Source organism: Parasteatoda tepidariorum, chromosome 5 (assembly GCF_982258835.1).
Source record: "Parasteatoda tepidariorum strain Cologne lab strain chromosome 5, Ptep-v5.0, whole genome shotgun sequence".
NCBI classification, from domain to species: Eukaryota; Metazoa; Arthropoda; class Arachnida; order Araneae; family Theridiidae; genus Parasteatoda; species Parasteatoda tepidariorum.
In genome coordinates, this window is record NC_141759.1 from 46,059,010 (window position 1) to 46,081,746 (window position 22,737).

Genomic DNA, 22,737 nt, shown 5'->3' on the forward strand with positions numbered 1-22,737 from the left:
TTTAACCTTGTGCTGTACCTTAGCTTGTCCCTATATAATAATCTAAGCTAGTTTATAAACATTAATAGTATTTTTTTCAAACTGCTTAAATCCTTCTCTAACAACTTTTAATAAATATTAATCCATAAACTATACATTTAAGTTCATTTAATCGCAGCAAAAAGCGATAATTTTACTATTTGCTTAAACTTGTAGTTAATAAGTTTTGGTTATTTCCCTTCCCCCTTATCAGTTATAAAGTGCTTAAATTTTCATTGAATAGATTGTACGAAAATTTCTATTTTTTCGTAATACATATACTTTTCATTTCCTTATGTGTTGGAGTTAAGCTGTATTTTTCTATTGACATTATTTTAACTTCGCTTTAGCATGTTTGGCGTCAGGATAGAAAAACAGGAAAAACTAATAATTTTAAAATAGAAAATTTTTTCCATCGCAATAATATCAATTTTGATTAATTTATTTTTTTTATTTCATTTTGTTCTAAAGTTTTTGTGAGATAAAATACTTTTCCGTGAAGATTTTTATTTTTAAAATGGTTTGCTGTATTAATTTTTTCATTAATCGCAGGACTTTTCATTTATTTAATCTCATTAACAAAACAAATTAATTTAGCGACCACTAATTCTACCAAACTAGCTTTAATACAGATATAAAAAAACAGTTAATAATAATGCTGCAGATATATATTTATTTATCTTTCAAATCCCGATACAATACATTTTCAACGCACTTTTTTCAAATCGAGTGTTATAAGAAGAAATTAATCATAATTTTAATTAAAAATCTTCTAAAGATTAAAACTGAACTCGTGAGGAAAGGAAGTTATAATTACATTGTAGCATTGAAGTCTCAGCATTTCACGATTTCTGTAATTATTTTTTTAGATCTTGATTAGAAGCTAATTTCTGCTTGATGAAGGATTACTTCACAAAAGAGCAAAGCAAACTATTTAATTTACAGAATTTGGCCTTTTTGTAATTTATAGGATGCATTTCTATGTAATTATAAGATTGAAGCGTTTATTGCGAAATAATAACATCGTTTTTTTTTATTTACTCATTATTCATCAAATTGCAAAGAAGTGAAAGTAAATCTTCCATGTCTTAAATCAATTCCATGTCAAAGTAACGGCAAAAATATTTATAGAGAAGAAAAGGTTTACTTCAGTGTTGCCGTTTCGTGCTGTACGTATCAAAAATTTGATGTTATAGATAAATAATCTCGACAGAATATACACATAAACACAAATTTTCAAGTTCATTTTTATTTTAAATTTTTTTTTATTTTTAAGACACAACTGCAGGAATTATTTCGAGCAAAAAATTATCAGAATTCATAGCACATTTGTAATTGTGTTGCAAAAATGATACATAAATTAAATTTTCCTTTGCAGACTTTTCATAGATGTGAAGGAACTGAAATGACAACAATGGCCTGTCCTGCAGGGGAAGCTTTTGATTATCAATCCAATCAATGCAAAGACAAGGCTTTAGTCAGCTGCTTAGAAATCGATTCAGATCATCTTCATTGGCGCAAGCGTTCAACAGATCTTATGGTTCACTCCATCAATAGAGAGCACCTTAGGGAGGGAATGAAAAAATTATTTCGATCCGTCATTCCTCTAATTGGTGAAACAGTGAAAGACGTTGCACCATCTGCTTATTCCCAAATTGAAACAGATTATGCTCCAATGGTCGGAAAATTCCAATCTGAGATGATGCCGTTCATCAAAGACAGAGTGCTTCCAAGAGCACAAAAAGCTTTCACTTACGCTAAAAATATGGGCGAGAGAATCTTTGAGAAAATTCACCAATCATACGAGTTGTCCAACTCCACTTATATTACTGTAGTTTCCTTTTCTGATATACTATCCGATTTAGCTAGAGATTTAGAACCCTTAATGAAGCTTGGAAAGTATTTAACTGCAAGGCTTGGTCCACATAGCAGAGCAAAAAGATCAGTTGAAACTCAGGAAGAGGAAGCAGCTCTTGATATGCTTGTAGAATTCATGGAACCTTTTTTTATTGAATTAATTCGTTCTTCCCAGGACTTTGTTGGCAATCATGTTAACGTTTCTGGTTTAGTCGCTGATTTAGCTAAGAACGGCTTGAATTTGACAAAGCTGAAAAAGTATTTAGCCGCTCAGTCACACAGGCACACAATAGCAAAACGATCTGTTGATGAAGAAGACGAGGAAGAAGTACCTGATATGCTGGTCGGAATTGTAGAACCTGTGTTCGCTAGAGTAATTGGTACAATCCAGAAAATTGCTGGTGGGGATGGGAACTCAATAACCAGCAAAATCATTCTTCCAGTTATCTATGAAATGGCAGCAGATCGTGAAACTACTTTCTACCTTAAACAGTTATTTTGGAACTTGAAGTCTGCAATTTCACCTATAATTTCAGATATGCTCAGTCAACAAGACTGGAATTCTGGTGCAGAAATCACTGTCAAAATCCCCAGGGAAGAAGTATCAGCCGCATTGTCTAGATTTCAAAATCGGGTTAAGCCACTTTTTAAGAAGATAATGCGAAGGCATTCTCAAGGAATATTTCAAAGAATGGCTGATAACGTCCCACTTCTATTCGACACATGGGACAGATTTGAGCAGACATCACCAGCACGTTTTGATATTCTGAAAGACAGTATTACTCGCTTTTTCAATAAGCACTACGATATGATTAGAACATCAAGCCCAACCCATTTTTACAGTTACGCTTTAACAGAAATATTGAGAGATTTAAGACCAATAGAAGTTACATTAGGACAATTGTTCTTGGAATATATGAAACTTACACCTAATTCTTTATATCACACTTTTTTCAGTAGGAATTCATTAATTTATAGGCTTGTTATGGGAGAAGGTGCTCCTCACTATGCTGTTCCAAGATTCTAATATTGATATTGAAACACATAGAATTTAATCTGTGATATCATTCTGTATCTCATAATTTCAAAAAGCATTTGGCAGCATTATTCAATAAAAATATTATTTTAACTTCAATTTCATTTTTTTCTAGTGAGAACTATTAACTATAGGGTTTTTATAATCTGGGTGAAAATAATAATGGGGGCGAAAATGAGGATTATACTTCTGTGTTCTTGAGACAAAAGGCACCATGTCTATTCTCTTTTATGAATGCGATTTATTAAATTTTATTCCTTTTTCTAGTGATTTACTATATTATGTGCTGAAGCCAATTTTGAAATAATGTAATTGCTCGTGTAAAAAAATCATATATATATATGCTTTATAGTTTTCATTACTTATAAAAATACTGGTAACCCATACCATGGATTGCCAATTTTTTTAAAGTAATGAGAAAGACCAAATCAGTGAAATCCTTAATAAATTTGCCAACTTTCTTTCAATGCTTTTCCAGGACCTAGGAATTCTGTTTCAGATATGATTAGTAAGTTCTATAATTTATCCCTTTTTGAGATTTTCTTTTAGTTTATAAGTTTTGACAACATAAAATTAATTTTTTTTTTAGATTTTAGCTAAAAGAAAAATTATTCAAAATTACGACCGTTTCAGAAAAAAAGTAATTAGCGTAGTACCAAAAAAAACGAAAAAAATAATTATGAGAAAATAATTGAAGAACATTTCATTTTTTTAGTATTACATTTTTTTACCTAATTTACACGTCTTCATGTTGTTCACAGCAATTGCTGAAATGCTGTGCTTAATCCATAATGAAACATATTATATCAAAATACAATTTCGTAATTAAACATTTATATAGTTTAAAAGTGTTTGGTTCCATGAAATTTGCAGCATTAATTGAGTTTATTTTTATTTTTTTATGCAAGTGTATAAATGTTTCTCACTTGTGTGTGATATAATGGAAAAATTTGTATTTATTAAATGATTCTAGCTTAGGTGATAATATATGAAAAAACTAAGTATTTAAGTAAAACTGTTAATATTAATAGTAAGATAACAGGTTTAATAACAGTGAAGAACATTTTTCTTATTTCGTTACGAGTTGCATGAGATTTTTTAACGGACCTTGAATATTTTTACTTCGATGAATTTAAATCTGTAATCAATTCATCTCCAAGTTGCAGTTATTTTTTAATGACATTTATAGTTCATTTTTTTGTCAAAGTGTGAGTTTAAAAAGTTATATATAGCAGGAACTAAATAAATATTGCTACAAACTTTTGGGGGAGTTAGAGCACATCATTAGAATTGAAATTACGTATGAACCTATGTCCAGAAACGTCATCATACGCCGCTAGGGATGTTGCCCTTACTTCTCTACAAATTTGTAGCCCGATTCCCTGTTATATATTACATTCTTTTAACTTATATGTTTCGTCAAAAATTAAACTAAAAATGCCATTTTAAAAGAATCTGTAGCTTCGGGAGCAAAATTATTTTCAAATTTGTAATCTCTACACCCGAATTAGGTAATATCAAGTAATTGTTTAAATGTAACAAAATATTTGTTCTCCATTGCAATTGGTAAACATTTCAAAATCTTGGAAATTTTTATGAACAAAATACTTCCGTGCGACAAAAAAACCTACATAAGTAAAAAAAAAATTTAAATATTCGAAATCTGGATTTTTAAATTTTTAAAATTTTTTATGACATGCTACAAAATATTACTTTTTTTCAAAAATCAATTTTTTATCAGTTATCTGAAATTTTTATTGTAGCATAGGTACTATTATAACCTTTATAGCAGGTGAAAGAAAATAGCTGTCAAGCTGCTTTAAGGACTTACGTTATTTTTTTTAATTGCACGATAGAATAATCATAATAAAAAGGAATATTTTACTTTATTAACTTTTTATCAAAGTAAATGAAGTGATAAAAAAACTATTTTAAAGGACAAAAAACATTTTTCTTTATTCTAAATCACACTCAAGCGAACCTAAATTGACTTAAGTATTTGAAAGTATCAAATCTTAAAGCTTTTTAATCCCTTCTAATGTAAGGTTTAGCCAGGTGACTTGTTTTTAACATTAAATTTCTTCTTCATTTCTGTGAAGCGAAAAAAATAAATAAATAAAAGTGTAATTTAACCAGTCAGGCACATTTTTCGTCGAAGATAGGTTTAAAAAATCTAAAGTTTTTAAGCCCCATTTTATTGATCTATGTTAAAAAAAAGTTTTGATGCTTGAAAAATTTGATTTTCCAGTAGAAAAAAAATATTGATTTATTTTCACTTTCTTTGGAGTTACGTTCTCGTTGCTTCGTAACTTATCTATTTAATCACTTACAATGAATGAGCATTAATATTCTTTCCTGCCTTCTTTCGTTAAACTCTAATTTTTTGTGTGCACTAATTCTAAGATAAAACTATTTAAGATAGCCCATTTCTTTAAACTGACAATCTCTTTTTTGCTATTTAAAACAGGAAAAAAGTTAAATACGGATATTTGCACTATGTTGTACATCACAGCACTAGGGATTACACTTTTATTTACATTAACCCTTTTTGAATCAATGCGATTTTAGATATTTATATTTTTGGTAATTCAACTGAATTCTATTTCTTTAAAAACAATTAGGCAAAAAAATCGTAACATATTTGTAAATAGCAATCCAGGTTTTAATCACTCTCTTTGTAATATTTTTAATAAATAAGACGTGAAAATATGGTACATTACAAGTCAAAAAAGAAAAGAAAAAGCCTTGGAGTATCAAACTCAAAATATTGTAGGGACATTCCAGGGACAAGGGACATTCCAGGATAGAATAATAATCTGAAGTAAAATTTTAAATACTGATATTAAACAATTTTATTAAACTTCTAATTTTCTTCTTAAATGAAAAAAAAACAGATGTTTTCTTTTCTATAATTTTAAAATATACACAATTTTATCTGTCTATTCAAATAACGTTAAGAAGCAAGAAAATATTTTCCGTAAATTATATGGCATTCTTGTACGTCATACGTTTATATTGAAGAATTAATAAGGAGTAATTACACTTTTTGTCTTGCTTAAAACTGGGTCCAACAGTAACTGAGTTTATACAAAAATGCAGGATATTAAGCAATGTTATTAAACATCTAATTTCACGTTCAAATGAAAAACTTCATAACTTCGATAGCGGTAAAGACGTTTCGAATTAAAATAGCTATATATATATATATATATATATCACTATTACATGTCATTTAATTTGTAGTTTGCCCTCCTTGTCTGGGTTAAGCTAGATATAACAGCTAGTAATTAAATAGAAAAATGCAATATTAAAACAAAATCAAGAGTAAAATTTTAAATATTGTTATTGAAACAATGATATTAAACAACTTTTTACTTAAATGAAAAACAAATGAATGTTTTCTTTTCTAAAGTTTTCAAGTGTACACAGTTTTATCAGCATGCTCAAAAAGCGTATATAAGATTAAATACTATCACTGAACAAATAATTTAAGTTATCTAAGGGAACAACTTTTATCACAACGAAAGATTCATGGCTTTTATCCTTGTCTGGCTTGTCACTATTGACCTGGCTACTGGAAGATAAATTTTGGAACATTTTCTCTGGTTTATTTAACCTATGTTAACTTCTATAAAGAGTCATAGCTTTGAAATGTATTTTCGCTCAGAAAATATTACATATATTGCTTGTTATCTTTAAATACTACTCAAAAAGCATGCAAAATAATTACAGTTAACTAATTTTCTTCCATTCATGAATAAACGCTGTTAAAAAGCAGTTGTTGGGTTTCAAAGAAATCAACCAGATTGAAATAGTTGATTATTTTTTTATTTCGTTGAAATTTTGCAGGATAAGTACTTAATACAAAACTGTTAGATTGAGTCTTTTTTTGTACAAAGAATTTTTCTCAATAATTTTTTTAAGAAAAACATATTGTTTTATAAGTAAATGTTAATATTTTTTGAGCCCAAAATGAACTATAATATTCATTCTTTTTTTTCTCTTTTCTTCTACATTAACTATTATGACATAAAATACATATGATTGAATTTGGCATTAAAATCTTTGACGTAAGACTTTTCCTTAAAATCTAACCATAAAAATCTATTATTTAATGTTTCTATTCGAAAGTACAATTATTACCATGTTATTATGTTATACATCAATCATACGCTACTTAGTGAGGTCACTTAGTCACTGAGTAAGGTTCTTATTCATAAAACCAAAACTATAGCCTGTTGATTTCTGTACTTGTATTGGGGCTTTAATCACATTATTTCCCCATTAATTTAATTCTACATGGAACAAAGTATACCCTATTCTCTTTTCTATAGATTTAGTTCTTTATTCTATTCGAACAAAATTTAAGCCAAATCATTTTGTTTAGTAATACCAATTCAATTTAACGTAAAATTTGGTTTAAATTCCAACTTGAATATAAATTTCTTCAGAACTCGTTAATTTTTTTACGCCGTAACTTAAATTTAGTATTATTACGAAGTTAACTCCTAATAGTGTTTTACACTTTTGGTTTCATTACTTTAATTGGATATGCTAAGTGGATGCAGTTTCAGACAAAGCTTTTCACCGATGTGAAGTTAAGTTGTTGAACGTTTAAGATTAGGCACTAATTTAAAAATTTTTATGATAAAATGTTGTATTATAAGAGTATCTCTTTATAATTTATAGCTTTAGTTTTAGGCCTAATTTATCATATTAAACAAAAATAATAACATAATAATAAGCAAAAAATAATACCACCATAATAGTAGGGAGAACTAAAAAAAAGATATTAAATAAGTGTTAGAGGCAAATTTTTCCTGATTGGGTACTTTCAACTCGAGAAGAGGTGAAATGATTATGCCTAATCAAGTGATTCAAATCAAATTTAATAGGATACCTATAAGCAATGTGATGCGTGCTTGTTGAACATGATTGGTGCAGAATCGGCAAATGCCGTGATTTACATATGATATATGATGATGTCACTTGCTGGCATTCAGTTACGGTTAAGGAATTATTTTGCTTGTGTACAATAGATTTATGATGTTTATTAATTTTATGCCTATGAAAGCCAACTAAATCCAAAAATTGGATCATACCCAGTAAAGTTCAAGTAAGGGCCAACAATAACAATGGCAAATAGTTTTTTGGGATTACTTTTTTATGTTATGTTTATTATTAGTTTTTTTTTTCTTGTTTTGGTTTCACGAAAAATACTTACTGGTATTTGTCAAGCAGCATTGGAAACAACAATAACACTTTTTTTTATGTTTAATAGAGATGTGAATTCTCGTTATTCGAGGCAAGTGAGGCATTGTTGCTGTAAACGGAAAGATATAAATTCAGCCCCTGTTATTAAACATTTTAGAATAAACTTCTATAGATTATTTCAATTATAAAAGCACTGAGCCGACATGGTTCAGGGAATAGAGAGTTCTCCTTCCAATGAGGGGAACCGGGTTTGAATCCCAGCGATGGCTGATTGATACGAATTCCGCATTCGGCTTGCACCAACTACAGGGTTGACGAGAAATATCCTCAGTGGCAGACAGATCATGGATTAGAGTCTTCTTGCCGTCAAGGTAACCGTGGGCGGTTTTCGTGGTTTTCCTCTCCATGTAACGCAAATGCGGGTTAGTTCCATCAAAAAGTCCACTCGAAGGCACATTTCTCCCAATATTTATCCAGGTGTTTCCTTGTCTTCAGAAATAGGTTTAAAATACATGACTACGTAGTTGAACATTAACGGTTGTAAACCCAAAAAAATTGAGGCGGCTGTTCAACGACTGTTATAAAATATAAATTTACCTCCAATCAGTTATCTCAAACTTGTAACATGTTTTGAACTAAAATATTTATATATATTGTCAGTACTAATTTATGCAGTAAATATTGTTAAGCAATTATTATTTTAAGTGTATCAATATCATTAATCTGACTGAAACCTAACTGAAATAGCGTTAAGTCACTTCAAAAGTAGCTTATAACTTTGATCATAATATTTCTGTATTAAGTGATGCACAGCATTAACATCCATCATAAATTTTAGAAAGAGTTGGTATAATTGAGAACGCTAAGTTCAAATACGTCCTTCCATATAGCACTTTCAAAATATCTTTGTGAAGCTAATTCCAGAAAATATTAGTCTGAGTACTATCAATATTAGACAAAATTCTTCGAGAAATATTTCAAACATTTCTTGTATTTTAATTTCAAGTTATTTATTGCAGTTTCGCTAGAGCAAAGAGAGAACATTCTTCGAAGATGCCATTTAACTTTGAGAATGTCGAAATCTTTGCTTACTCCAGAAATATTTCAAAACACGTGATGGTATGAGCTTTTAATAGAAATCTCGAGAGCTGTTTTTCGACCCATAACAAATTACTTTAATGGAAATTTTCGAAACGAATGGTTGTATGATGCTAAAAGCTATCATCAATCCCAAAAGCAATCGGATGCATTTTGAGTTCTACTTTTTTTCTTTCCTTTTCCATATCTCCATGAAACACAGAAGGGATTCACTATTTTTCGTTGTGAAGAAGATTTAGGGAATGATTATGTATATCGTTAAAAGTTTGGCAATAAATATATCAGTAATCTCAAGAAAAACCCAAAAACACCATTTCGTTAGAACTTTCTTTATCTATAATCCTAAGTAAGCAAAGTGCTTCTGAGCTAACACTGGTTGATAAATAACATAATAAATAGCATAGTTTTGTTTACATTTTCTCAGTCGGATGAATATCATTTACGAAATATTTCTAAGTAAGTAATATTATTAATTTATATTTCTCTAAGGGATTTTTTTATTCTTTTAAATATGTTCGCTTTAATATATATATATATATATATATATATATATATATATATATATATATATATATATATATATATATATATAGATAGATAGATAGATAGATAGATAGATAGATAGATAGATATACAATCGACACATATAAAGAATAATTTTTATCTTAGGAAAATTATTCTTTATTCAGAAATATCGCATTAAATTATTCCAATAGATGTGTCCTATTGGATTTTCCCATTTCTAGTTTTCTCTTTATATTATTTAATTATATTATTTGTATCTTTGTATGCGTGTGCTGTAGTATTACAACAGTTCTCAAAAGGTTTTCCGTGGAACCTTAGGGTTCCGAATGACAGGGGTTTCAAGATTTAATATATTTTTAACCAAGAATACTAATATTGATATCCAATCAATTATACATAATTTATTTAGTATTTTGCTTGTTCATAAGTACTTTATGTAAAATACGAATGAAAAAAGTAGCAAAACACTAACAAAACACAACTTTGTTTAGTACATTCACAGCTGCTGACGTACTTTTTTTAATAATGTCGAGGATTCCACCGAAACAAACTCGATCATTTAAGGTTCCCTAGCTGAAAAAATTGGGAACCACTGAAAAATTATATACTGTGGTTGGACAAAATAACACTATATAGTGGTTGAACACTTTTATACCAACACAATTATTATCATTAAAAAAAATATTAAGATAACCATTTTATAAATTTAGAAGTGCATATCGCGATTTATTATATTTATCAAGGATGTTTAAAGCTTTTAGAGATCTGAGTTACCGACAGTAATTACATAATCGAAAATAGTATTTTTAAACACACTATACCAAAAACTGTAGCAATAAACTTGTAACATTTATTTTGGTCATTATATGTACTAACTGCATACCCTCCAACTGCTACGGAATTTCCGTAGTTTCAGAAATCTTCTTTTCAGACGGTAGCAAAATTAATGTCTTAATATTTAAAAAAAATTAATTTTAGCGTAACTTGTCCACTATTACTTATAAAAGTACAGGCCATATGGCTAGATTCTTAAGTTCTGATAAAAGTTTTATGAGAGATCCATTTGCTTTAAAAATTTCTACTTTGGTTCGCTACAATTAGAAAGAATTATTTTCAAAATCCTCATAAGTTGGAGGGTATGTAACTGCACAAAAACTTGTACACTTAGCTTAAATATTCGTATTTATGGAGATGCGAAGTTTAAAAAAAATAATAAAATTATTTTTGTCTTATGGTTTTTTGCTAGTACTTTAATCATGTTCAATAAAATTAAACAAATTTCGGAGCAGTTTGAATTTAATTACAAAATTTTGGCTCCAAGACTTGAGAACAATTTGTTTAAAATTTCGGAAGATATGAGTAATTAAAGTAGTTCTTTTGTATTGCTCATGCGCGGGATAAAGTTTTTTTTCTTCTTAATTTCGTAGTAAATTGCATTTGGCAACTATTAAAAAAAACGATTTAAATGTTTTAAAAATTTAAAAAGTTTCCCGCCATTTTCTAAGTAGTTTTCGTGCTATTTAAAAGAAAGCTAAAATGATAAAAGGCTCTCCACAATTTTTATTTTGCACTATTAAACAGGATTTATTAAAAATGACACCGGCATTGTTGGGGATAATTCCCCATAAAAGTATTTTTTTTTTTTGCTTGTTATCTTTCCTTTTGCAATTATATTTTGGTGCATAAATGTTTACTGTAAGGTACACATTATTTGTTATTTAATTTTCTCAGATGATACAAAATAGTATTTGTAAAAAAAAAACTTATAAATTTCTCTTAAAATGTAAAAAACAAACTACTTATAAAATTATTTACTTGGAACTTTTTAAAATCTTAAGATATTCAAATTGGGCTTTTTTCATTAATTACCAAACACGATGCACTACAAAGATGTGAAGAAAAAAATTTTGCGCACATGCGCTGTATATAAAATTTTTTTTCTTTAATTACTTATAAATAGCGCAGTTTTCAACAAGAAAAAATTTCAAATTTTAACGCAAAAATCTTGTAATTAATTTTAAACTGCTCTTAAAATTTGTTTGATTTTATTGAATAATTTTTAATTTATACAAGAAAAATGCAAGACAAAAAATCAGTTTATTAAACAAATTTCCATTTCTCCATAAATATTTAAACTAAGTTTTCGAAATTTTGTGTAAACATTACACATTTATAACCAAAGTAATTGTTACAAGTTACAAATTTATTACTATACTCTTTGGTAAAAGGTTTTCAAAAACATTATTTTTCCTTTTGTAATTTACTGTCGGTCTCTCAAACTCTTAAAAGGCTTTAAACCTCATTGAAACTCTCAACTCACACTCTTCATTGAAACTCATTCTCAAACTCTTTAAACTTCATTCTAGAAATCGCCTTATTTAAACACTTCTGAGGTTATGAAATAATTTTTTAAGTAATACTTGAGAAATATGAAAAAAATGTATTAGCATAGAAGTGTTTGTATTACTTTGTCCATCCCCTGCATTTTCCTTATATATCTTATATGTTATGCATACTGGCATTTGTCTCTCGAATAGAGAAGGAAAACAATTTGTATTCAGAAATTGGAAAAACATATACCACTGTTTCGATTGATGATAAAATTTAATTTATAGGATATAAATGTTATTATTTATTGTCAACACAATTTTCGTCATTTTTTTTTCAATTGATCATGAATTTTTGATAAATGTTACCTATTTCCTATACAATTCAAATTTTTAAGCAAGTCTCCGTATAAAATTATCTTCCAATACTATTTAAAACAAAATTAAAAACCCCATTTTAATCTAAACAAAAAATTTTATGCGCACATTTATTTTATAAAATAAAAAGTACGTATCGAGTAGTAATAAAAAATATTAACAAATCATCATTAAAATAATTAAAAAATAACGTAATGATAATCAATGAAAATGATAACCAATGAAAATGATAATCAATATGAAATGCGGGAAATTAAGTAAAATTATTACAATACGCAACTCTTAATAATGAGAACACGTTACTTTGATGTTAATGAGAGCCTATGCCTGTTTAGGCAGAGGGGGTGCGATTGTTCCTGTTTTTCAGTGGCGCCATCTATGGCCAAGAATTCGACTTCTGCCACACCATTCACACAACCACAATCCCGTTTAGAGGGCGGGTCACATTCACACACACAAAGGAGAAAGGACATAGAACACACACAGAGAGAAAGAAACATCCATGCCTTGCCCGGGATCCGAACCCAGGACCTTTCTGATGCAAGGACAGTTCCCTGCCTCCTACACAGCCGGTCGGCGATAGAAATTTATAACTGTAGACTTGGAAATGCAAGAGAAAAAAGAACATCGCTGGTTTAGATTTATCATATCCGGTTATGTGCGCTTTCATGAAACATTGACATCAGTTGTTCTTGTAGAAGCCAGAAATAAGAAATGGATCGTCACAACATTTATCATATCATGTAAACAAAGTAAATACATAGTTACAAAGTTATATTTAATATATAAATCTATTCTAAACAGTTAGCGCATATTTCGAAATTTAGAAATTTAAAGTCATTAAGAAGTTGTTACCGTTGAAGACGTTGTTGGTTACATATTTAACAAAACATATTTTATTCAAATTGAAAGATATTAAGTTAATCTGGAAGTTTTTAAAAAAAAATTTTTTTAATATTAAAAAAGACTAATTTCAATTTTTTTAAGCTTAAATATAAAACAGATTTTAGATTTTGAAAATAAAAGGTTTTAATTTATAGCGTTAAATAAAAGCAGAAAAATATTATATATAAAATGAAAATATACGTATTTTAAAATCTTCATTAAAGATTAAATTTTTATTATCAAATAACCGTGCTTCCGAATTTCAAACCAATATTTAAGTGCAACTATTATGTAAATTCAGAGTTTAATAAAGGTTTTTGTATAGATTACGGGGACTTAAAAACTGCATTAGATAAATATATACATATTAACTGTAATTTGAAAATATTTTTTTAAATTTTAATCTTGCAAACTAAGAATTATTTTTTATTTTTGCTATAAGGAAATTGAAATTTAAAGTTTGGATAAAAAAAAGAATACATTTGAAGACTATTCAGAGATAACTAAATATTTTGTCACTTTACTGAATAAGTGTTTTTTTTTCTAATAATGTGATCACAATGAGGGATAATTTTTATCAACTTGAAATTTCAAATTTCGAGATTTTTCGTACTTAATTTTGCTAATTTTCTCTTGATTTACTCTGACATTCGAAGCAATATTTAGAAGAACTATAAGCGGATTTATTCTTCATTAGGTTTTTTAATGATAGAAATACAACTGAAAAAGAAACAGATGCTTTCATTGGTTTAATTGTTATAATGCGGTTACGAGTCATTAACAACTGAGGCAAGAAATTCTTTCACACATACAATTGCGTATTGAGGAAATAGGTAAGGAATTTTCCTTTCGTTTTTCTTTTTATAGAAAGATTCTAACATTAGCAAAACACAGTTCTAATACGCAATACAGTAATAACCAATTTTATCTAATACTTTTCATAAGAATACTGAAAATATTATGTTGATTTGATGCTAAATACAATCCTATTATTGATCCAATTTGTACGCTACATAAAGTATTAGTCTACAAATATTTATAAAAAAATAACGTGCTGACAAGCTTGAAAATTTACTACAATCAGAAATAAAAAATAACTCTTTTAGATGCGTCTTAAACATTCTTTTATATTTTCATTGAAACTATTGCGCATTTGATTGATAAAAAAAATAACATTCCTTGAAGATGTCATTTAACTTTACGAATATCGGAATCATCGTTTACCCTGGAAGCAAATAATGTAATCGCTTATTTTAAAATTTAAACATAAATAAACTACTTTAAAAATTTTCTTAATATTTCTTGCATTTCAGTTGAAATTATTTAGTGCATAGTTGTTAAAGTAATGAAAATACTACATTACTTCGAGACAACGTGATTACTTGCTTCGACATTTAAATATAAGCAAACTGATTTGAAACCAGGAACCTTGTATAAATAATGTCCTCCCAAATCTTTTAAATGAGCCAAGTTGTCAAAGCGGTAAAGGAACTGAGATGCCATTATGTAGAATCAGGGTTCAATCCCCGGTGATAGCTTGAAGTCCATCTACCCTCATATTGGCAGCACCAAATTGTTAGGATAGTAAATGCGGTAAGTAATATAAAAACCATTATCATGCTCTTGGTTTTGATATTACAGAGTCTTAACATGCATGCGGTCCTTGGCCTACAGCTGGCTGTTGCATTAGGGCTGCTTTTTCTTAAAACAAACCTTTAAATACTGAGAGTTTAAATGAGAATTGCAGCAGTTTAAACTCATTCAATTCTACTTTTCCATGTATAAAATGAAATATAATTTTTATTGAATAAAATGAAATTCAGAGCGCATTATTGATCTTTTTTTCTTTGTATACTTAAAAGCACTAAAAAGTTTGCAATTACTATTCCCTAAAGAATCTTTATTTTTAAACTTAAACTCGTTCTCTAATTATTTTTTTCTAAAACTATGCTATGATATAAATTTCATTCATTTGGTTGCATAACGCAAAATCTTAATTTATTTTAAATAGATGCTTGTTTTTGAGGATGATACTTTTGATGATTATGTCGTTTGTCTGCAGTCAAGCTGTATATTGCTACAAGTGCCCGAAAGGAGGTCCAAACTTTTATTACGTTGACATTATAACAGGATGCCAGGTAACAAATATACTTGCATACTATCCATTTCTAATTTAAAATATAAAAATAATGCTTTTAAATTATTTAGTATTATTTTACTAGAAAATCTTTTATCTACTCTTTATTAAATACTGAATGCTTTTAAGCTGAAACAAATTGGAAATCGTTAAATTTAATAATGCTTTTAACATGGCACTATGGCGTTAGCCTGGGTAAGGAATTTTAAATTATGCCTCAGTGTCAATTAATTTTTGAACATAAAATATTCAATTTATTTTCTACTGATGTAGGCTTAAGTATTTTTGCTTTGTGATAAGAGGCTGGGACAGCCTGACTGTTAAGGCGTTGGGCCCATGTCCGAAAGGTCAAGAGTTCGATCCAAGCCATTTTGCAAAGCCAATGTTTTATTTTCAGTTATTAGGAAGTGCCATGAGAAAAGAGAGGTAGTATATTTATAATTAAATTAATTGAGTATTTTCCTATACTAGCTACTATCTTAAATTTTAAACGAATCATAATTGCGTGAGTATTCTTCACATTTAAATTACGTGAGTATATTTCAATGGATATTTCCCAATTGAATGATTATACTTCAGACAAGTTAAATCCAAGTATTTAAAGAAAAAAAAAGATATAACTCTTTTCAGATTTGGCTATTATATGCTAACGAGTAAAACTGTCAATAAATTCACACAAAAGGGTTCAAGTTAACAGAAATTTTATAAAAAAAATGTATTTAGCAAATTTATGTCCAACTTTTTTCAAATTCTTTCTCTTTTTTATCTTTGTTTTATCAAATATAACTCTGGAATGTAACGTTGGTGTTACAAGGAAGTTCTGTTGAAAACAGATAATCACTAATCCTACATGGAAATTACCGATCTGCTCCATGCTTAAAAGGAAAGCTTAAAACTTCTAAGAAATTTCTTTATTACCGTATTGCTGTAATTTATACTTAAATTCAAAAGGGCCTTTGTTCAGCAAATTTTCAAAAGCTGAGCTCTACAATTTCATTTTATCGGATTTATTAAGAAAAGATTTGGCAGCCTTTTGAAAAAATAAGGTTATGATGTAATATGGAGTTAACCCAATTGACTTAAAAGAGTTTTTACAGATTTTTTTTATGATAAAAAATTAAGTAAAATAATTATTTTTGGGTGTTGGTTACTAGTTATAGATAAAGTCACCATGTTTAGTTCGAAATAGAAGTGGCTCTTATCTCGTTATCGGATGCCGATTAAATTTGGTTTATTTGCTTTTTTAAACTCCTAGCCACCTCTGGCGACCAACTGCTCCACCTTTCTAAATAAGTTGAAATTCTAGTATTTCGAGATTGAAAATCGTACTGTCAAAAATCAAGGCAATGTAAAATAATAATGATAAACTCATGTTGCTCATGTGAGAGGGGATTTAGTTTTTGTCTTTTAGATGTGCGTATGAAATCGAGAATTTGTTATTAAAATGTTTAGTACAACATATTCCAACATTAAAAAAGCATATATGCTAATTATCACAACCGTTGATAGATAATATGCAATATTGTCAAGTATTTGCTATTATTAATTATGCCAGCCAATTAATTTCATCTATGAACTGTTTTTTTCTTCCAAATCATAATTAACTTTAACTGTTATAAATTTATTTAAGCAAAAAAAGTACACAGATCCAAAAATCTGAAAAAATAGTTTTAAAGCAAAAATTCTTTTTAGTATCAATAACCTATAAGTGTTAATTTCTTTTATTAATTTAATTTAAATTCTTTAATTTCTTTATTAATTTAATTTAAAGGATAATATTATAAAGTATGAGAATTTAAAATTAGGGATCAAAAAATATGTAAACGATTAATTAATATAATAATTGATATTAAAATGTTTGAGTATTAGAACTTAACAAAATTAAAAGCCTTGAAATTTAACGTATTTATGTTTAACATTACTATTGACAGTGAAATATAATATTTCTTTAATATTTGATAACTTTTTAGCTAGCATATTTATTTTCAGGTCGCTTTACTCATGCACTTAAACAATGAGTTTATCGAACATTGAAGACATTAATTTTTTTCTAGTGAATTTGTCCTACGTTTTTAGATATTTTCTAAAAACGTTGTTTTCATGACAGAGCACGTTTTAATATATAACAATGATTTTAAGCAGCGGAATTTGATAGAAAAGCCCAAATGCTCAAATGCCTGTGCCCAAATAACATACCAAAAAGAGGTACCTCAAATTACATAATGCCACTACCTCTTGAAAATTTGCAAACTGATGTAAAAAACACAATCAAAATCAAACCTTCCATTTTCATGGATGCTTCCGAACATACATCCAGACAGGCTTTTGTTTATACATACCTATCTATGCCCGTCGTGCCAGCTGGTACGTAAGGCCTCAAGTCTCTTTTCCCAGACACCCCTGTCCTCCGGCTGTCCTCTTGCCTATTCCCATCCATTTTATTTATTTATTAATTGTTTTTTTCGCTTTGCTCAGATTTTGGTGCATGCATCTTTGTCAAGTAAGTTGGGCCTTTCTCTTTTAAGTGTTCAACCGGGTGCCCAAGTAAGGGTGATTCTGGCAGGGCTTAGCTTAACGGACATGTTCAATTCATATATAGAGAGAGATAAACAAAATTATATTTATTCTCTTTTTTAAAAATATAAAGTTACTTAACTATGGGTTAGAGTAACTCGCAGTTACGTACACGATGAAAGGAAATTTTGAACTCTAACCTAGAGTTGCTCTCATAAATCCTGTTTTGAACTCTGACCAAGGGTTAGGATCAATGGGGAATACGGGCGTTTAGTGAGCCAAGCGAGCAGGAGGCTTGATCAAAGAATATATAATGTGAGAAGAAGTCCAGCTTCTCCGATACGTAACAGGCGCCAGCAAGGTCCCTCTGTATGACAAGGAAAGAGCCAAAGGTTTTTGAGCCGGCGCATGAGCGCATCTTTCAGCCACCATATAGCTTCTCTAAACTTGTTTAACAACAAATTTTTCGCCATCTTTAAAGTGACAACTTTAAGTGACCGATATCTATTTGAATTATACAAAATAATAAATTATATATATTTTTTAATGAATTCGTCTCAAGTAAATATTTTCATTGTTTATGTTTAATAAGTAAACCTTTTTTCAGAACTATATAAGTCTGTAAAGAATAAGCTGTTTACATGATTGGGGGGAGACAAGGTCCACAGGTTTACATGGGGGCCTATGAGAGCTGATATTCTTCTCACTTATATATTCTATGGCTTGACTTCCTAGCATTTTTAAATTGTTAATAAATTAATGAATCCAAAAAAAGTACAAATCAATTGAGTGGGAAAATTAATTTAACCAATAAGTTTATTCATAATTCAGTCCATCAGTTTTATTTTCTTTCCTTTATGTTTTTCCAAACATAACTGTGAGAAACTATGTTTTGAGCATAAAAGAATATCTGTGGAAAACAGATAACCGCTAAAACCAAAATAGAAAGTACCTTCAAAGACATTCCGTACTTCAAAGGTGACATGTCCTAACGATGATCCGCCCACTCGTGTGTGTAAATGACAGTGAGCGAAGGTAAGAACTTATTCAATTGGCGGAATGGAATGGTACGATCAGGCGTTTGTTGCTTTGTATTAGATTTATGCAACAGCCCGATAACTTCAATTGGCATTTGTAGTATAAATAAGTAATAGGATTATGTTAGGTAATGGAAAAGATTCGAGTATTAGAATATATTTACTTACAACTTTCTATATGTAATAGAAATATTACAATTGTTTTGTTTATTGTTTTTCTCACTTAATGATTGCTTAGTTAATGTTATAACCGTGAAAAACTTAGCAATAAAAATCTGCTTTTTTTTTCCTTTTTAATTATGGATTTTCAATTCAACAAGAGAAAAAAAATAGTAGAAGTTTAAAAAGCACCACATTAAACAATATTATTATTATTATTAATATTAACATTATTAATAAAGATAATATTAATAATAATAACAACAGAATTAAAATGCTGATACATATTGCAAATATATCTGGATACACGTGTTTTAATTTGAACACATTTTTGATATTTTTTCTTAAACTACTGAAATGATTTACTTTTAGCAAGGGTTTACTTTGAGACTGATCGAATTTGCTATTCAACCAGTATATATCCTTTCAAGAAATAATGCCAAAGTTTAAAAAGCACTACATTAAACAATAATTATAATAATTATTATTATTAAAAATAAAAATTATAATAATTGAGTCAAAATGCAAACGTACATTGGAAATATATCTAGGTGCACGAATTTTGATTTGAACACTCTTTTGATAATTTTCTTAAACTGCCGAAATGATTTACTTTTTTCACTTGTTTACTTTGAGAATGATCGAATTTATTATTCAACCAGTATATATCCTTTTAAAAAATAGTAAATACATATTAACGTAAACCTTTTCAAACAAAATATTTTTTAAAGGAATTTTGTAATTGTTTTTTTTAAAACTATTTTTGTGTGTTTAACTTGAAGAGTAAGTAGAATGTGAGAAAAACATTAGGGGCCAAGATTCGTACAATCCTTACCCAAATAAAGCCTGTAATTACTGTGGACATGAGCTAGATTGTGAATACAAATTTTACTAGATACCATGTCCAACGTTAGTTCAGTTTGATAGGACACTAAATTTATTACTGCTTGAAACTGCTACTCACAATACTCAACTATTCAGTAAGTTATTTAACCAAAACAAAAACGCATATTTTTTGGTATTAAATTTTTATATGGATTTCAAATTCTAGTTTTGACCAGGAGAAAAATATTGAATAACCTATTTTTTTTAAATTTTGGGCAATTTTTTCTCCATTCAGACCACAGTGTGTCGAAAGTTTGCAAATTTCAATCTGCCTACGACCTGTCCATTTCATACCACGGAAAAGAGAAAAAAAGATTTTAAGCTATAACTAATTCAAGATAAATTAACAGTTAATATGAGAAAACAAAAATTATTCTCTTCAAATGCGAGTTAAGAAAATTTATTTAATGGTAAATAGTTACAACTATTCATTCTAAAATAAGCAGTCGCATACTTGAAACACATTATTGATTTATCAGAACATGACAACCATTCTGACTACGATTGTATTCTGCAAAAGATATAGGGACACTGAAATGGAGTTAAGTGACGCAATTCTTAAAAAAGGGGAATAAACAATTGCGGTATAAGTTTGTGAATTATTATCATCTCCATTCTTGGAGAAAGAACGAATGTGGAACTAATAGCAACTGATATTTCAGCTGAACCTTCGAAGTAACTTCCCCAGTAGCTGACATCACATACTCTTTACACTTAATTCTATTACAGCACTATTTGGTAAAATCATTTTTATACAAAAATGAATTTTTTGTCTTTTAACTTTTTGTTAATATCATACTCTCAACTACTATACTTAAATGCACTTAGATTAAACGCTTTTAGATAATAGTTTTCACACATCTGGATATTACGGTCACTCTGTTGCATGTATTTACGAATTCTTCAGAAAGTAATCTGCTTTTTTTCTTTTTAGGTCTATTACCACTGCTCAAATGGCGAAATGACACGGTTCTCCTGTCCAAACGGCCAAGCATTTGATGTTCTCTCAAATTTATGTAAGAACCACCACTCATTTCAATGCATAGAATTCGGTCCTTCCAGACAGAAACGGTCTGCTAACACGATTGCTTCTTCAAATACCGCTAAACATCAGACACAAGTTAAAGCACTTTCAGAAGAAAATGCAAATATCTCTGCACCTTCAAGCGGATTAGAAAAAGAATCAAAATACATACAGATTTTAAATAGGACGAAAGATGATATGATAGAACTGTTTAAAGACGCAGTTACTCCTCATGTTAAAGAGTCATATTTAAAAGTCAAATCACTCAGTGAAACAATCAACAAAATGCCTGCAACTTGGCAAAAGATTTACAATTCAAATTTTAGTTTGGCTACTTTCTTTAGCGTTACCCAAAATATTACCCCAAACCTTAATACCTTTATTAACTTTAGTAGTTTTCTTCCTACAAAAGAATCAGTTCAAATAAAATCTAAAAGAAGCGTTAATCAACTGCATTTAGATAATTTACAAGATATTATAGAGACTTATATTGATCCATTTATATCTCTGGCTTCCACATTTCTAAATGAATTGCTTTTTGATAATAAAGAAACTCTTACAAGAAAATTTATTTTAACGGTGATATACAATGTGCTGAACGATGAAGAAACACAATTTGATTTGCACCGTATTCACTGGATTGTTAAAGCAACTTTCGCTCCTATTATAGCAGACATATATGAGCAACAAACTTGGAATTCTCCTCCAGGGACTGTTATTCGGATACCTAAGAGTCATATTTTTTCTGCTTGGAATACGATTGAAATTAAGGCTCTTCCTATTGTGCATAAAATTATCGAAAAACATTCATCAATGGTCTTTGATCGAATCTATGATAACTGGATATTCATATATGATGCTCTATACAGCTTCAGTTCTAGTAAAAGCCAACTCAAAGTATTAATGGACACTATTCAACGATTTCTTGATAAGCATATTGCTGTGATACAGACATCAGATGCTAAATATTTCCATGCATTTACTCTGGAAGAAGCATGGCAGGATTTAAAACCATCGATTGTCAATTTGTTGCAAATATTACTACAGCGTAATCCTCAACTTCATAAAAATTGGATTAACATATTCTTTAATAAGAACTCATACTTTTACAAAGTAATATTTGGGTATTGAGGGTTAACCGTGAGAAGCTAAAAGCAGGTGGCGATAGTGGTGAGGAAAAAAAAGGAACAAGAAGGCTGCCATGTTCTTGTTTCTGATTATGTCTTCTCTCCGAAAGCTATAGTTCACTCCAGCTATAAGAATTTAAAGAGTTGCATTAATTTAATGCAGAATAGTTCCTTTAAAGAAAATTATTTTTCTGATGCTTTTCGATTTTTAGAATAATATTAAAGAAAAAACAAAATAATATCAAAAAGAGCTAATGCTCACACAAGTAATAAGCCAATGCAAGTGATAACACTGAAAGTATTAATTTTATGTATGAATTGTCTCTAATATTATTTTTTAAAATTCTTTTAAAAACACAAAAACTTTTTTCCAAGAACACTCGAACAGTTATTTTATACAAATTTTTTACTACTTAGTGTAATGTGCTTGTTAAAATTGAAGGCAAAGAGAAAAGACTTACAGCGAAAAGAATTAGGTATAATCTGTGTCTCAGATCAAAAAAGGACATCAATTAT

The 22,737-nt window shown here is 28.9% G+C and overlaps 2 protein-coding genes across 3 annotated transcripts in view; both read left to right on the forward strand.

Annotated features, from left to right (window-relative positions):
* The window catches only part of LOC107445192 (uncharacterized), a 41,900-nt gene extending 38,890 nt beyond the window's left edge, over positions 1-3,010 (forward strand). The window contains exon 6 of the mRNA XM_087162762.1: positions 1,397-3,010. Coding sequence (XP_087018888.1) covers positions 1,397-2,902 — 1,506 coding nt within the window. The 3' untranslated portion in view covers positions 2,903-3,010. The remainder of the gene's footprint in view (positions 1-1,396) is intronic.
* Positions 3,011-9,543: 6,533 nt separating this feature from the next.
* On the forward strand, positions 9,544-22,457 carry LOC107445422 (uncharacterized). Of its 2 annotated transcripts, XM_016059905.5 has the most exons (4): positions 9,548-9,679; positions 14,036-14,171; positions 15,350-15,476; positions 21,005-22,457. In XM_016059905.5, exons 3-4 carry the CDS (start codon positions 15,366-15,368, stop codon positions 22,223-22,225), a joined length of 1,332 nt encoding a protein of 443 aa, XP_015915391.3. In that variant the 5' UTR covers positions 9,548-9,679; positions 14,036-14,171; positions 15,350-15,365; the 3' UTR covers positions 22,226-22,457. The 2 variants fall into 2 exon arrangements, with proteins under 2 accessions (XP_015915326.3, XP_015915391.3); XM_016059840.5 differs by lacking the exon at positions 14,036-14,171 and having other exon boundaries at positions 9,544-9,679.
* The last annotated feature ends 280 nt before the right edge of the window (positions 22,458-22,737 follow it).